The 16,861-nt window shown below is 44.4% G+C and overlaps 1 protein-coding gene across 4 annotated transcripts in view; it reads right to left on the bottom strand.

The window, feature by feature from the left end:
• Window positions 1–1,443: 1,443 nt before the first annotated feature.
• Window positions 1,444–16,861, bottom strand: part of TMEM255A (transmembrane protein 255A) — a 35,501-nt gene continuing 20,083 nt past the window's right edge. For all 4 annotated transcript variants that reach the window (XM_028714529.2, XM_028714527.2, XM_077922623.1 and 1 more), the window contains 6 exons: window positions 16,583–16,672; window positions 13,654–13,716; window positions 12,771–12,859; window positions 9,297–9,456; window positions 8,029–8,172; window positions 1,444–5,719 (listed from right to left, as the gene is read on the bottom strand). In XM_028714529.2, the coding sequence (XP_028570362.1) occupies window positions 5,561–5,719; window positions 8,029–8,172; window positions 9,297–9,456; window positions 12,771–12,859; window positions 13,654–13,716; window positions 16,583–16,672 (705 nt within the window). In that variant the 3' untranslated portion in view covers window positions 1,444–5,560. The remainder of the gene's footprint in view (window positions 5,720–8,028; window positions 8,173–9,296; window positions 9,457–12,770; window positions 12,860–13,653; window positions 13,717–16,582; window positions 16,673–16,861) is intronic.

Raw genomic sequence — 16,861 nt, 5'->3', positions numbered from 1 at the left:
TCCCCCAAATTTCCCTTGTTGAGAAAGTCCCTCAGCCCCTCTAGATTGGTGTCTTTTTGTGAATGTGTTCTGCAACATGTCTTTATGCAATAATAGTGCATTATTATTCTGCTGTACTAGTAGTTCTCTGATGCTTCCCCAATGTTATCTGGAGGGGGCACTCTTGCACTACAGCAGAACAACTAGGACAAAAATAAAATAAACCAGGACATCTGTAGTACGAAACGTGCATGTTCTGTTAACAGGGCTTGATGCTACGTTGCTACATGTCCACTTAGGGCATGTTCTGTATCTGTCCCCAGACTGTTGCAGGCTCGATCAGTATGGAAAGCACGACTGCGTATAACTGCCCCAATACCATTATGAGCAAAAATAATAAATAAGCTGCTCAGAGTCGTTCGCGACTGGACTTAACTGTCAGGGGTCCTTTACCTTTTTTTTTAGGAGCATAGAAAACTGCCTTGCTCCAAGTTGATGCATTTGCCCATCTAACCCAGTATCAAGCAGGCATTTTCCCTATCACCTGCTGCTACCTGATCTTTATTTAAACTCTAAGCCTGGGATCTGAATGCTACCTACCACTCATTTATTGGCCCTCCATTTGTTTGCTAGCTGTGAAAAGAAGCAGCGTACTTTTCATGTTCACCCTCAAATGCTTCTCTTTGTTACCAGTGCCTTAAATACAAGCAGCTCACCTCACCTCTCTCCTTCTCTGTCAACAACCCTTTCTTGCCTAAGTTCTTTTGGTCAAAAGCCTGTACTTAAGAATTCTTGCAGTTATTTACAGTGACCAAAATTCAGATGCAGAAGCGGGATTATAATGGAAGCCATGTTTCTGTGCAAACACGGGGGGGGGGGGGTGTCCCCAACATGGTGCCCCTCTATATATCATTAGACTACATCTCCCAGTAACCCCTCTGCATTGGCAATGCTGGCTGGGGCTGATAGGAGTTGTAGTCAAACAGCATTTGAAAGGCACCATGTCTCCTTAAACACTTTGTATAGCTGGGAGTGAAACCCTTTGTACTGCCAGCAGATGAGAGTTCGGGGCCAGGCTGTTTAAGCATGCTGTTCCTTTTAAAAAGCATGCTAGGGTTTGCTGTTCCTACTTGTATTGCTCACCTACTGCCTCCCTTTATTCCTTGCCCAACCCTCCACAGCTCCTTCAAGGCCCCCCACCCACCCATATACACAGCTCTTCTGCATCCTTCCAACCCTGCTTTATTCATACCTCTGCTGTTGTTTATAACCACCATTCTAAAACCTGTCTTCTCCCCTCCTCCACCTTGAATCGCTGCAAATCCAAGTTAGGAGGTGCTACACATTCTCTTAATGGGGCTGTATAGTGACAGCCTTACGTTTTTATGTATATAGGCAGATATGCCGTTTATAGGGATAAGAATTTGGGAACGAGCTAACCCTGCCACAAAATTAAAACGTAAACAAAATTCTTACCATTTTTATTTTTATAAATTATTCCGAGGGCACATGAACCATGTGTGCATTACATTCTCACAAGAAATGGATTTGAAGATGATAATACAGCGCATGTGACTTCTGTGTTTACATTTACAGGTGATTGCATACACTTCTATCAAAGCTAAAAAGCAACCTGGTCACCAGGGTGGAGATAACTGCTATTTTCTTCATGTAAAAAAAGAGACTTTTTTAAAAGCAGCAAGGACACTGTCACATAACCATTCCATTTGTTCAAATGTATTTGGCACTCAATGATAATGAAATCTAAAGGTACTTTTAGAGGCCAGCCCTGTTCTAGAGTAGACTCTTAAAGAGTATGATAGCAGGGATTGCTATACAAATGAGGTTAACACAATTAATGAAATCTTAGCGCAGAGTCAAACCCTCCCACTCCAAAAAGCTTGTGCCCCAAGATATTCTGGAGAAAAGGTGGACATGGGGCAAGGATGTGTTTAACTGCTCTGCTGAAGTTGCTTTGAAACCTGACAAACCTTGAGCAAAGCCCTGCAGATGGGAATGAGAACGCCACAACATTTTGGCAAACCTTGGGCTTATGATGCAAGAGAGCACGCCCGTTTTATATAATGCCGAATGAACTAGAAGCTACACTGAGGAACCTGTGGACTTCAAGTTGCCGGTCTCCAGCTTTTGGCGTCGCTGATGACGACTGCTATCTGCAGCTGATGGAATTTAGAGTCCAATGCCATCCAACGGGCCACAGGTTCGTGTGGATGGAAAACATCTCTTAAAATCCTCAGATGATTTTAGGCAATGGGTTTTTTAGGCAATGAAAAACTTTTATAGCACATTCCTATCTTTGGCTATTTTGGAAGTAAAACTCACCGAGTTTGATTAGGCTTACTGCAAAGTAAGTAGATGCAGCCTTGCAGCTTTAGTGTGATGTCGAGGCAGTGGCATTAATGAGAAGAGAAGATCCAGGCTATTGAAATGCACAACTCTTCAGCTCAGGCTTTTTTACCACCTGCTTCTGTGACTTTACACAATGAGGTTGGCCTGGAAGATAGGGGAGGTGCCAGTGTCTGGAGTCTACCTTGCTGGCTAACCCTGGTTTGTGCAAAGCATTCTGTGAATCCCAAGCAAACAGTGAACCAGTGAATGAATTGACAAGGTGAAAAGAACATGCTCTGATACCTGTTTTTGTACAACTCTTTCCTCCCCACCTCCCCAGAATGAATAGCATTCAGTCTCTGGCCACAATCCAGAACAGCACTCAATTGGTGATAGGACACACAAGCTCACAAAGTCTTGAGAGCTCCCTAGTATCAGTATTAAGATGCTTAGCACATATATTAAGCCTGTGGTAGCCAATGTAGCGCCCTGGAAATGTTGCCGGACTACAACTATCACTCCAGCAGGCATGGCTAATGGTGTAGAATGGTGTAGCTCAGAAACATCTGGAGAGCACACTGGATACCCCTCTATTAAGCAATGCAATGCATGGCTTCCCAAACTCCTCCATCTCTTACAGCTTAAAATACAGACTTGATTAGCTACCATGAAGCAATTACACAATTCAGGTATTTAAATGTTGCAGTAAAATCTCTTTCATGTGTTTTCCTCCCAAACGCCAAAAAGTAGGTTAGGCTGGCAACTCAGTGGGAATTTGAACCTAGGTCTGCATTGCTGTTTGCAGTGAACCATGGTCCGATTCACGAAACCGGCCACACATACAAAATGCAACATTCTAAATTGCTAGAGCTGTGAAAGCTAAAAGTTTTCCAATTGCATTGTTCTTTAAAATACTAGTTTTTCTTATTCGGGGCAAATCCCTTTGCTTCGAACTCAGTCACAAGCAGAAGCAGCTCTTTATAATAAATTCATTAAGGTGTTTGTTTGTTTTTTAAAAGCAAGAATCTACGGTCCACTTCATACTGTGGTGGACTTTGCAAATAAGGGGAGAGATCTGTAAGAAGACACAGTGAACACTCACTAAGTATCCGTGGTTTTTTTTGGGGGGGGGGATGACGACTTGCAATTATATACCGTATTTTTCACTCTATAAGACGCACCAGACCACAAGACGCACCTAGTTTTTGGAGGAGGAAAGCAAGAAAAAAAATATTCTGAATCTCAGAAGCCAGAACAGCAAGAGGGATCGCTGCGCAGTGAAAGCAGCAATCCCTCTTGCTGTTCTGGCTTCTGGGATAGCTGTGCAGCCTGCATTCGCTCCATAAGACACACACACATTTCCCCTTACTTTTTAGGAGGGAAAAAGTGAGACTTATAGAGCAAAAAATACGGTACATACCTGCTTCAAACATTTGAGTGTTCCCTATTAAGATGTATGAGAGACTGCAACATAAAGTGTAAATCAGACCACGATTTCCTAGGATTTGTACAAGCTGAAGATTCTGCATGCAGAGTTGTGTGTCATTTGAAGCTGACTATGTAAGCCTATGAATAATGCAGGCATGCAGTGTAGGTCTGGCTGCACAGCTTAGAGGACAGTTAATGTTAGCCTCAGTTCCTGATCACCTAAGAGTACCAAAATGGCTACACTGAACACTCTCTACTTGAGGGACTCCAGTGGTGTGAAGACAGGTGGGGAGCCTCCTCTTCTTGTGGAGGCTGAGCTGCTTGCACTATTTAAACCCCCCTATTTGTGTCAGTTTCACGGGGAGCCGGCCTTATAATGAATCAGAACAATGGTCCATCTAGCTGAGGACTGTGTGTATACTGCCTGGCAGCAGCTCTCCAGGATTGCAGGCAACGGTTTACACAGTAATGCCAGGGATTGAACCTTGGAACTCCTATATGCAGGGCAAATGCCCTACCACTGAGCAGCAGAAGCAGCCACTGTGAGTACGGAAGACCTCCAGTTGCAGAACTTTAATATAAAATGGGGTGTGGAGGATGAGCTGTAAGGGGTGGGCTTTGGCACCCCCTCCCCACATCTCTTACATGTGTTTGTTTACATGCAGAGTGCCTGAACACCCAAACAGGGCTTATGTTGGAACAAATGATGGAAATCCAGTGCTTGAAGGTGCTAAGCAGCTTAATTAGCATCCTCTTGCAAGGAAAGAGGGGGAAGTTACATTTGATCATGTGCATCCAGCCAAACTGTGTGGCTCTTGTGCTGTTCAAAAGAGCAGAAAATATTTGGCATAGCACCTATTTTTGATTGTGGCTATATTAAAAACCTAACGAGGAAAATAAAGGCTGGTTTATATGTATCCATCACCAACATATGTAAAGATAAAAACTAGTGTGTGAAGCAACCTTTGTTTTTCTACTGTGAGGTAATGCTCACAGAATGTCGCTAGGTGTCAGTAGAATGCCATTGCCTAACAAACAGCTGCATCTACAGTGACCTTCAATTCCCATTCAAAGGCCTATTTTCAGTGTGCAAAATTAAGGCTTCATATATCTATTATTATTATTATTATTATTATTATTATTATTATTATTATTATTATTAATTCCTCCTACTAGTCTAGAGCAGTGTTCCCCAACCTTGGGCCTCCAGCTGTTTTTGGACTACAACTCCCATCATCCCTCCTTAGCAAGACCAGTGGTCAAGGATGATGGGAATTGTAGTCCAAAAACAGCTGGAGGCCCAAGGTTGGGGAACACTGGTCTAGAGCATTCATTTCATACACTCAAGCTCTTGGGTTCCTCCTTTAAATCTTCACCGTCAGCTACATTCCACTGAGCCCAGCAATTTTGTTAAAGAGGACAAAAGGAATTAGGAACACCAGTTTATCAACACCTTTTGAGAAAAGCAGGGTGTGCCTGATTAGCCACACAGCACTTTCAGCAATTTGCTCAAAGTGACCAAACCCTCAAAGCAACAAGTCCACAGCGGCCAACTAATCATGATGGATTTTGAAGAAGCAAACAGAGCAAGACTGCAGGTGCTGAATGCAGGATTTGTCCCTTCTTGCTGCTGGCACTTAGCATCAATTTGGCCTAGGCCTGGTCTATGGGAAGACTGTTGCAGGGTTCCCCTATTTTAAATGGATTATGTATGCTATGTAATAAGTGTGCCCCCTCTCTCTTCCCCACCCTCCCTCCAGTACAAAAAGGTTTCACAATTAGTGGCACAGTTTCTACCCGTTCTTCATGGCGTGTAAGGTGGTGGCTTTTCAAAAGGTGGAAAATACGGTGGGGAGTAACGAGGAGGAGCAGTAGGGGACCAGACGTAGCTTGGCGACGGCGACACCGACAGAGGATCGTCAGAAAGGCCAGATGGTGTGGAGGCCGGGAAGACACTGGAATGCTGCAACGAAAGGGAGAGAGGTGGCTTCAGCACAGAGAAAGCTGCCTCAAACACAGCCCAATCTTTGGTCCTTCTAGCTTAGCATTGTCAACACCACCGTGGGAGGGGGAATCCTAGTCCTGAGAGCCAAATGCGGACTCTAGGCCCCTATTTCTGGCCCTCAGGTCTCTACCTGGGCAGGCCTCCCCAGCCCAGGTGATACCTCTTACCTGAGAGCCACTGCCAGTGAGTGCAGCCCGTACTGAGCCAGGTGTAGCAGTGATATGACCTGGAATTAAAACAGCTTCCTAGGTCATGCACTTCTGAATTATATACAGTGGTACCTTGTTTTGAGTCCGGGATCCGTTCCAGAGCCCTGGACGCTCAACAAAAGGGATGCTCGATAAAGCGCCGTTCTGCGCATGCGCGTGGAGTGGTTTGTGCTTCTGCGCATAGCACAATTTAGCGCTTCTGCGCATGCGCAAGCAGCAAACCTGGAAGCAACCTGTTCCAGTACTTCCGGGTTTGCTGCGGACATTCGCCAAAATGGATAGTGGACGGGGCGGATGTTCACGGAGGTATTACTGTATATAAATCCCTGCTTCATAGAACTGTAGAGTCGGAAGGGACCACAAGGGTCATCTAACGCCCTGCAACGCAGGAATCTTTCTGCACGATGTGGGGCTTGATCCCGCCACCTTGAGATGAAGCATTTCATGCTCTGCTGACTGAGCTATCCCAGTAGCCCGGTAGCCCAGTTCAAGGTCCTTACAAGAATTCCACACATGACGAGGCGCTGGTTGTTACCTTTTACGACCTGGCTATTAGGCATTTCAGGGAGAGTTTATCTTTATATCACCTCCCTTGCTAGGGCATGTTGAATTTTTAAGCTTTTGAATTCCAGAATGAGGGGTGCAAAAAAGTTGTAACATGGCTTGGGAATTCAAAAGATATTTTGGTTAAATTAATATAATTTAGTTTCGCTTGGTTAAGTAAAATGTGTGTGAAATTGCATAGAAATCATTAAAAGAGACTGTCAAGTACTTGCAGTTATACTGTATGTTTATATTATTTGTATTTATTATTCCTATTGTTTAGCACTTGACATTTTCAGAAGGTAAAATTGGAATTCTTTGGTTTTCCGAAAGCAGTTTATGTGCTTCTTCATCAGGCACAGACTTGCCAAGCTAAATGTTGTCCAATCACAAAAATAATAGCAGATTTGAATTCCTCACACCCCAAAACACATATTCTTACTGAAGAAATTTGTAAAAATTAAGTTTCATGCCCTACTCCCCCATGCCAGCTTCAAGGACCAACTTGGTGAAATATGAAGATCATCGCAGGAAGAGGAGGATCAATTTACCCCAGTAGTGAGAACCCTGATGCCCTCCAGATTAGAACTATAGAATCCAACTCTGGGCAATACAGGAATGTTTTGCCCAACGTGGGGTTCAAACCCACAACCCTGAGATAAAGGCTGGAACTACATCGATCTTTTAAACATTATTAAAGGTAAAGGTAAAGGGACCCCTGACCATTAGGTCCAGTCGTGACCAACTCTGGGGTTGCGGTGCTCATCTCGCTTTATTGGCCGAGGGAGCCAGCGTACAGCTTCCGGGTCATGTGGCCAGCATGACTAAGCCGCTTCTGGTGAACCAGAGCAGCGCACGGAAACGCCGTTCACCTTCCCGCCAGAATGGTACCTATTTATCTACTTGCACTTTGACGTGCTTTCAAACTCCTAGGTTGGCAGGAACAGGAACCGAGCAATGGGAGCTCACCCCATCGCGGGGATTCGAACCACCGACCTTATGATCGGCAAGTCCTAGGCTCTGTGGTTTAACCCACAGTGCCACCCGCTAGGACGATATTAAAAGTAACATTCTATAACGTTTAACATGCATTCCCCCTTTGCATACATGAGTGTATATCTTCCCAAAGAGTCTCATGCTCTACCGACTGAGCTAAACTCCCATCATTCCTTGATTGTCAGCCATATCATCTGGGAGCTGATGGGAGTTGAAGCCGCATAACAGCTGAAGGCCCACAGGTTCTCTACAATTAAACAGGCTGAAACTGAGCAGAAAAGTGAAATGTGTTTCACCAAACTTGCAAAAAAAAAAAAAGGTGAAATTTGGAGCCAGGAACAGAGGCGAAATGACAGCAAGATGAAGGCAAAATAGTTTTCTGTCCTCCAAAAGATGGAACATAAAAGACTGCATAGAAAAAAGAGGCAGTTGTAACATAACTGCTTGATGGTGCACCCCCTCTGTAAAAAAACAGATTACTCTCTTAAGTAAGCACAGCAGCCATTTGACCCAACATACCTGGAAGTCATAGGCTGAATATGGCGGCAGGTGAGGCGTGCTGTGGTAATATGTATTGTATGACGTCACCTGGGGTCTCGAGTAGTAAGATACAGTGGGCCGTGCATTTTCAACTGTGCAGTTTATAGCAGGAAGTGAGGGAGTCTATGAACACAATGGAAAACAGAAAACTCACTTAGCTTGTGGTCCATTTATTCAAATGGCCGGAGGAGATCAGAATACTGCAAGAGAAATGGAAAAAGTACAGATCTTGCCTCAGGGGTCCTTCTCAAGTGTCCCACTGTTGGGAACCTCCTGGCCATGGGCCAAATCTGGCCTGAGAGGCCTTCTCATTTGGGCAGCTGGGCTGCTCTTCCCAAACCGCAGCCACCAGCCCCACCCCTGACATCCTATATGACATCAGGTATATGGCGGTAAAAAGCAAGGTTGAAATATTCCTGTGCATCATCTGAAATGGGAGGAGTTCCGTCCTAGTTGGTTCAGGTGTGTAAGGAACTCTTCTCTGCACCAAAATCCTGCAGAATGTAAGATTAGATCCCTCTGCCCATTAGCTAATGCATGGGGGAGTTCAATCGCCTTTACTCTGTGGGCCAACTCTGACAGGTGGGTGGGACGATCTACCCGAGATCAATAGGATGACAGAAGATGGAAAAGGTGTGTAGTCATGTTCACCTGTCAAAGCTGGCCTACAGGCGGGAGGATATAATTATCTGACTTGCCAGGACAAAAAGATTCCCCACCCATGAGTTTGGTCGTCATGCACAAGAAACATGGCCTTTCCTGTAGTGGCTCTGAAAACTACGAAACACCTTCCTGATGGACTTGCACCTTGCCACTTGAATTCTGGCATTTAGGGAGGCCACAAAGCCTTTCACACTTCATGGCTGCCTTTAGTAGCTACCAAAAATGTCTCATCACCTTTAACTGGTGCCCACTCAAAATTGCTCTGGTCTCCAGAGCAGCTACTCATTTTTAATCTCTCTATCTTCTGCTGTGTCTATTTCAGTGTTTCCTACCTTGGGTCTCCAGCTGTTTTCAGGCTACAGTTCCCATCATCCCTAACCACTGGTCTTGCTAGCTAGGGATGATGGGAGTTGTAGTCCAAAAACAGCTCAAGGCCCAATGTTGGGAAATACTGGTCTATTTTAACTTGTCTCTCATTCCTTTGCACACCACATGGTGGGCACATAGCTCTAAAAAGTGGCACAACACGCTTGAAATAAATAAAAATTTCTACTTGTCTACGTTTCCTATGGACATCCTCTTACCATATCTTTAAAGCCTCCTAGGATTGCAGCAGTGATGATCCCGAGAAACAAGCCCACGATGTTCAAAATGGTTGCTGACCAGAGCAGGTGGTAAAGGTGAATGATATCTTGGCAGCTGCTGACGTCAATGTACTCGTAATAACCACCGGAAATCTCCACTCTGTTCAATCCAAAGAAAGGCAAAACATCTTTCAAAAAGGCAAAACATATTTCAGTAGATAATCCTCATTTTGGGACACCTTTGCTAGAGGGACGTAAGAACATAAAAGAGTCCTGCAGAACTACTGTTTTGGGGGGCAGGCAGGTATGGGGGTCTCCCTGGTCTTGAATGGGGTAACTGCACCCCTGAAGGACCAGGTGCACAGCCTGGGAGTCATTTTGGACTCACAGCTGTCCATGGAGGCGCAGGTCAATTCTGTATCCAGGGCAGCTGTCTACCAGCTCCATCTGGTACGCAGGCTGAGACCCTACCTGCCCGCAGTCTCCCAAGTATGGTGCATGCTCTAGTTATCTCCCGCTTGGACTACTGCAATGTGCTCTATGTGGGACTACCTTTGAAGGTGACCCGGAAACTACAACTAATCCAGAATGCGGCAGCTAGACTGGTGACTGGGAGCGGCCACCAAGACCACATAACACCGGTCTTGAAAGACCTACATTGGCTCCCAGTACGTTTCCAGGCACAATTCAAAGTGTTGGTGCTGACCTTTAAAGCCCTAAATGGCCTCGGTCCAGTATATCTGAAGAAGCGTCTCCATTCCCATCATTCAGCCCGGACACTGAGGTCCAGCTCCGAGAGCCTTTTGGCGGTGCCCTCACAGTGAGAAGTGAGGTTACAGGGAACCAGGCAGAGGGCCTTCTCGGTAGTGGCGCACGCCCTGTGGAATGCCCTCCCATCAGATGTCAAGGAAATAAAACAACTATCAGACATCTGAAGGCAGCCCTGTTTAGGGAAGTTTTTAATGTCTGGTGTTTTATTATGTTTTAAGTATTCTGTTTGGAACTACCCAGAGTGGCTGGGGAAACCAGCCACTCTGGGTAGTTAGTTAATTAGTTAATTAAAAATAAATTATTATTATTATTTGGCCAAAGGCCCATCTGGTCCTACATTCTCTTCTCATAGATGCCATTGGCAGAACCGCACTCCTTCACAGAGTGCGAAGTTAAATGAGTGGGATTTGCTGTCACAAGTTGTGTGATGATGGCCACCAACTTAGATGGGATTTAAAGGGGGGTTAGGCCAATTCATGGAAGATAAAAGTTATCAATGATTACTAATCAAGGTGGTTAAGTGCCATCTTTAGGATCAGGGGGAGCATGTCTCTAGAGATAACATTTGCTTGAGATGGGAAACAATGGGAGATGGTTTATTGCCTTTTGTGCTCTGCTTTGTGCTTCTAAAGAAGGCTGATCGCCGAAGAATTGATGCTTTTGAATTATGGTGCTGGAGAAGACTCTTGAGAGTCCCATGGACTGCAAGAAGATCAAACGCATCCATTCTTAAGGAAATCAGCCCTGAGTGCTCACTGGAAGGACAGATCCTGAAGCTGAGACTCCAGTACTTTGGCCACCTCATGAGAAGAGAAGACTCCCTGGAAAAGACCCTGATGTTGGGAAAGATGGAGGGCACAAGGAGAAGGGGACGACGGAGGACGAGATGGTTGGACAGTGTTCTCGAAGCTACAAACATGAGTCTGACCAAACTGCGGGAGGCAGTGGAAGACAGAAGTGCCTGGCGTGCTCTGGTCCATGGGGTCACAAAGAGTCGGACACGACTAAACGACTGAACAACAACAACAAATTGTGCTTCCTAGAGGCACTTGACTGCCTACTGTAGAAAACAGGGAGTTGGATGTGTTAAGCCAGGTGTGGGGAACCACTGGCCTTCCAGATGTTGCCAAACTACAACCCCCATCAGCTGCAGCAAACATGACAAAACGCCAGGGGTGATGGGAGTTTAATTCAGCAAAATCTGCAGGGACAAAGGTTCCCCACACCTGATATAAGCCTTGGTCTTTTCCAGCAGGGGCTCTTCTTATATCACTGTATCATTTTCTCTGCATGGTAAATTTATAGTATTTCAGGAGGGCCTTTGGGGACCAGTTAGTCTTTCTGTTGCAAAAAAAAGGAGTCCATTGTGGATTTTTCTGCTGCTCTGGTTTCAGATGGCTGTGATTGTTTAACATTAAAAACAGCTATCTAACAGGGGTTTTTTTGCACTTTCAAGTGTTCAAATCTTTTCACAAACATAATTTAACTGTAAGGTAAATCAGTGTTATTTTCCCCATTTTGCAGATGTGGGGAATAAGGCACATGACAACGCTGCTAGTCTCTGGTCAGTGAGTCAACAAGTCTGAACCAGGGACTTTTGGATCTGCAGCTCAGGCTGCAACCCTATATACCCTAGGGGTGGGGAATCTTCTTGGGCCAGATCTTTATCTCCCTCCACCCTGTGGGCCAACTTTGACAGGTGGGTGACACCACCCACCAGTTAATTACCTAATGATGCTTACCCAACCTTGGTAGGCTGCATTAAACCCTCCTGACTTTAAGTAAACCACCAAGAACAGTAAACAGAAAAGAGTACAGAGGGACGATCTGACTTTGCTGGCTGCCAGCTGAATGACATGACCCACTAAAAGTTATCTCTGTAGCACAAAGCTCAGACCTCATTTGCACTTTACACTTAAAGCAGTATAATGCCACTTTAGTCATCGCTTGCCTCTAGGAATCCTGGGACCTGTTTTTTGTTAAAGGTGCTGAGAGTTGCAAGGAAGCCCCTATTCCCCTCACAGAACTATCATTCCCAGAGAAGTCTAATAAGCAATCCCTTTTCCCAAGGAATTCTGGGAAGTGGAGCTCTGCGAGGGGATAATCCTAACAACTCTCAGGGATGTGGGTGGTGCTGTGGTCTACCACTGAGCCTCTTGGGCTTGCCGATCAGAAGATCGGTGGTTTGAATCCCCATGACGGATGAGCTCCCATTGCTCTGTCCCAGCTCCTGCCAACCTAGCAGCTCAAAAGCATGCCAATGCAAGTAGATAAATAGGTACCACTGTGGCGGGAAGGTAAACGGCGTTTCTGTGCACTGCTTTGGTTCACCAGAAGTGGCTTAGTCATGCTGGCCACATGACCCGGAAAAACTGTCTGCGGACAAACGCTGGCTCCCTCGGCCTGTAAAGCGAGATGAGCGCCGCAACCCCAGAGTCATCTGCAACTGGACTTAACTGTCCGGGTCCTTTACCTTTACCTTTTCACAACTCTCAGTGCTGTTAACAAATTACAGTTCCCAGGATTCTTTGGGGGAGAGCCACGGCTGTTTAAAGTGGAGCGATACTGTTTTAAATGTATAGTGCAGATAGGGTCTCAGCCTGAAACAACTCCTTCATACTCAAGACTGCAGGATTGACCCAGGGGCTTGAGCTCCCCCATTTCACTCTCTGCCTACAGGTGAGGCTTTTCCATGTCACTCACCTCCCACAGTTGTAGAGGTCGCAGCAGAAGCAGGTGTTGCCTTTGATCTTGGGCGTGCAGGGGCTGCGGTGCTGGGGGTGGCAGACTGCCTGTTTGAACAACAGAGACAGGGCTTACAGAAGCTGAAGGCCACCTCTTTCGGGAATTGGCAGGTTTGCTCCTACAGCATTTCCAGAAGCCCATTTCTGATTTGTACCACTTCTGCTTAATTGCAAATGGAAGAGCATGCAACAAACTCTTCAATATGCACTGATTTTATTTTTTTAACACAGAGGAGCATGTGCTTTCCTCCCCCTGTAGTCGTACAGTCTAGAAACATCATTTTCTGTTTATGAGAACAGGATTTCTGAAGGGCTGGAAAAGTTTGGTTCCTGCAGACCAGACAGGTGGAGTATTTGAACAGGCAACTTTAGAGATCAACAAATCTGCCAATTTGGGTTTTTCTCTCTTTCTCATTTTTCCAGCTCAGTTCTCCATGTTTCTGCATCCTCTCAAAAATGCTTATCCTCTCAAAAAGTCCTCTCAAAAATTTAGTGCAATTTTGTCCTATCATGCACATTTTTGTAGACAATTTTGTCTGATATACACATTTTTGCAAAGCAATACTATACATGATTTCCACACATTTTTAAATGCACACTTTCCCTTAACATGCACATTTTTTTACACAATTATTTGGTTGGAGAATTGCATCCCAACATTTGGAGAAGTGCAGATTTCAAAGGATGGCTGTGTTTCAGTTTGTGTATTGTTTTAGAAAGCATGAATTAGGTAGGTTTGCATTAAAATTCCAGCCAAACTGCATTTCTCCCCCATTTATCACCCAGAATTTCCTGTTCACTCATGTTGCAGAAACTGAGAGAACAGCAGCACAGTTACCTACCTCTGGCTGAGCTGTACTTTTGGAATAGTAGTGACATCGTCCTGCATACAGTGGTCTGAGATCCTGTAAAAAAAAAGAAAGAAAGAAAGAAAAAGAAAAATAGTAGGGTAGAGTTTAAAAAATTGAAAAAAGAGGAAGTGAATCAACCCTGATTTTTTTTAAAAAAATTTGCTGAAACAGTGGGCAGATGCTCAAATTAACCATATTTTCAGACATCCTACTGCCTGCTTGAAGGAAGCACAAAGGAAAACGACACCCAGTAGTGCACAAGAACATAAGAACTGGCTTGCTATCAGAAAAATTCTGGGAATCTATTTATAATGAGCTAAAAAAAATTCTTAAATACACCTTCATAAAAAACCCCGAGGCATTTCTGCTGGGGATAATTGGAGAGGAAATCAAAAAGGAAGATCAAACACTTTTTCAGTATGCAACAGTGGCTGCCAGAACTTTAATAGCGCAGAATTGGAAGACATCAAAAACCCCAACCATAAATGAGTGGCAATCTAAACTACTGGATTATTTAGAATTGGCAAAAATGACACAGAAAATAAGAAACCAAAAAGGCATAAAGTTTAATAACGAATGGAATAAATTTATGGTATACATGGAAACAGAACTAAAAAATTTAAAAACCACAGTAGGTGTGACATAACGCCTGTGACGCAAAGAGTTTTTTGAGGAAAAGAAACTGCAGATAGAGAAATTCTTAACACATTCCGAAACCGAGATGAAGGGAAGTCAATTAAGTGTTGTGTAAGTTAATGTAAGGTAATTTGTTGATGTCTTATGTCAGGTGATGTTCTTTTTCTCTCTTTTTTTTCTTTTCTCTCTTTATTATTATTATTTTTAAGTTTGTCTTATGTATTTTTTCTCTGTGTATTTATGTTTTATATGTTGTCTTTGTTTTATAATGAATTAAATCCAATAAAAAAAAATTAAAAAAAAAGAACAGGCCTGCAGGATCAGGCCAAAGTCTACCTTCCTGAGTGCTATCTGCAGCTGCTAGGGTTCCCATATGTCCCTCTTTTTCCAGGACATGTCCTCTTTTTCATGCATATGTAAAATGAGAGTCGTCACAGCGATCCACAGTTGAAAGTAGAAGTCGGCAAATGTGTCCTCTTTTTTTTTTTTTTTTTTTGCTCTTCAAAATATGGCAACCCTAACACTACAATACCACTAAGCACTATAATACCACTTTAAACAGCCATGGCTTCCCCCAAAGAATTCTGGGAGCTGTAGTTTGCTAAGGGTGCTGGGAGTTTTTAGGAGACCCTGCTATTTCCTACACAGAGCTACAATTCCCACAATTCACTGGGAAAAGGCACTGATTGTTAAACCACTTTGGGAAGTGTAGATCTGGGATGGGAACAGGGTTCTAATAATTTTCAGCACCCTCTGCAGTTACTTGTAATTATTTGTGATTCGGCTAGGAGGAGTACACTCCCAATACAACCTTTCTATACATCTCTTCCTCCATTCTCAACCTATTTTTTATCACTTTGAAAAGCTCTTTGTTTGGGCTTTTATTGCAAATTACAGCATCCTTAATGGCTAATATCAGGAAAAGCCTCTGCAGTGCCCTTCAGCCAAGGAAGATAAGTGCAATAACACCCTCCTCATTGGTGCTCCCCAGCAACAGATACCTCTGATACTGGAGTCCTCTTGTGGAACACTCTCGTGTTATAGCAGAACAAAAGTGGCACAGAAACAACAAGGCAATGGAATATTTGTGGTTTGAAAAATGTGAGAGAGGCAGCCTGATATAACTAGCATGTTTTGCTCTAGTTAATGCATGAAGGAGTAAAGACTGTTGTTCCTAGAAGTGACCAGGTCACTTCCGCTAACTTCCTCACACAAAGAAAAGTTGGATTCTGCATCCCAATGCAAACTGATAGGCGTCTGTAGAACTTTGCATTTTATCTCACTATTATAACTACTTCACATAACTTATTTTGATTCTGCTAGTCATAGCAAGGGGCAAGCTGCTATAGCAGGCACTGACTTCACCCCCCAAATGCTACGGATGTTAAACCTGTAGCTGAATGAGGTGGTAAAACAGGCTATACCACGTGTGTGTGTGTGTGTGTGTGTGTGTGTGTGTGTGTTTGTGTCACATTTTGAAATGCTTTTTCCTCTACAATGAAAACGAAAACACACCATGCAAACAGAAAATCAGCAAAGCAAACTGGGCTGGGCTATCACCTTTCTCCCTGGTGTGTTAGGTTAAGGATTTTTTTTTTTTTTAATTGGTAAGGTGTTGTGTGTTTTTTTTAAAAATAGAAGGTAAGTGTTAAAAATCGGCACCTCCTCATCTGAAGCCTGAAATGGAACACCCTATGCTGCCAACCAGGGGCACCAACTTGGGCCCCAGGTTATGGATGGCCAGCACACCGATGTGACTTCATGACATCATGTTGAAATGTGATGTCATGACGCCCCACAGCCTCAGAACCTGACTTCCAGTGGCACCGCAAGCCAGGTTCTGAGACCTCACAAGGCGTTGGACAGCATCTCTGAGGTCTCGGATGTGACTTCGTCTGCTTTGCAACGCACTGGAAGTTGCATCAGGGGCCCTGCAGTGCGTGCTGAGCACCCACAACCAAATTTTTGTGCGTGCTCGGGCCCCGCTACAGATGGCGCCCCTGCTGCCAACTCATTCCATTGCATGCATAGGCCAGGTCTCATGAGATCCTCTGGACTCCCCACTGAGCAATGCCCACATGCTTTCAGGCATGTTCATTGGCATGAGGACTAGTCTCTGGCTTTTTAAAAGCAACGCTGAGAATACCAAGAAACTGGATTCTGCACGCAAATCCTTTATTTTGTGCTTTCCCACAGCTCTCTCTGGCGTGCAAGTATACAGCTCTGCTCACAAGCGTGGAGGACGTGGCAACGCAGTCACATATCGCAGTCGGCTGGTACTCACTATGTGCCTGGCAGCAAACACACCATCCACAATGGCACAGCAGAAGGCAGCGATGACGCCAAAGCTGATGAACACGATTGAAGCAACCAGCTGTGGGAAAAGATAAAGCTACATGGAGTCATCTGCTTCTATATTAAAAGAAAACATGCAAGGTTTTGCCCTATCCCCAATTATATTTTCTGGAGTTGCTGATTTATTGATATGCTGGCTGACAACTGCCCATTCCTTTTTTAAGCAGGTTTGTATAGTTTAATAACCCAGCTCAATCTGCTAATAGGG

This window comes from Podarcis muralis, chromosome Z (genome assembly GCF_964188315.1).
Source record: "Podarcis muralis chromosome Z, rPodMur119.hap1.1, whole genome shotgun sequence".
Classification (NCBI taxonomy): Eukaryota; Metazoa; Chordata; class Lepidosauria; order Squamata; family Lacertidae; genus Podarcis; species Podarcis muralis.
This window is presented reverse-complemented; position numbering and strand designations above follow the sequence as displayed.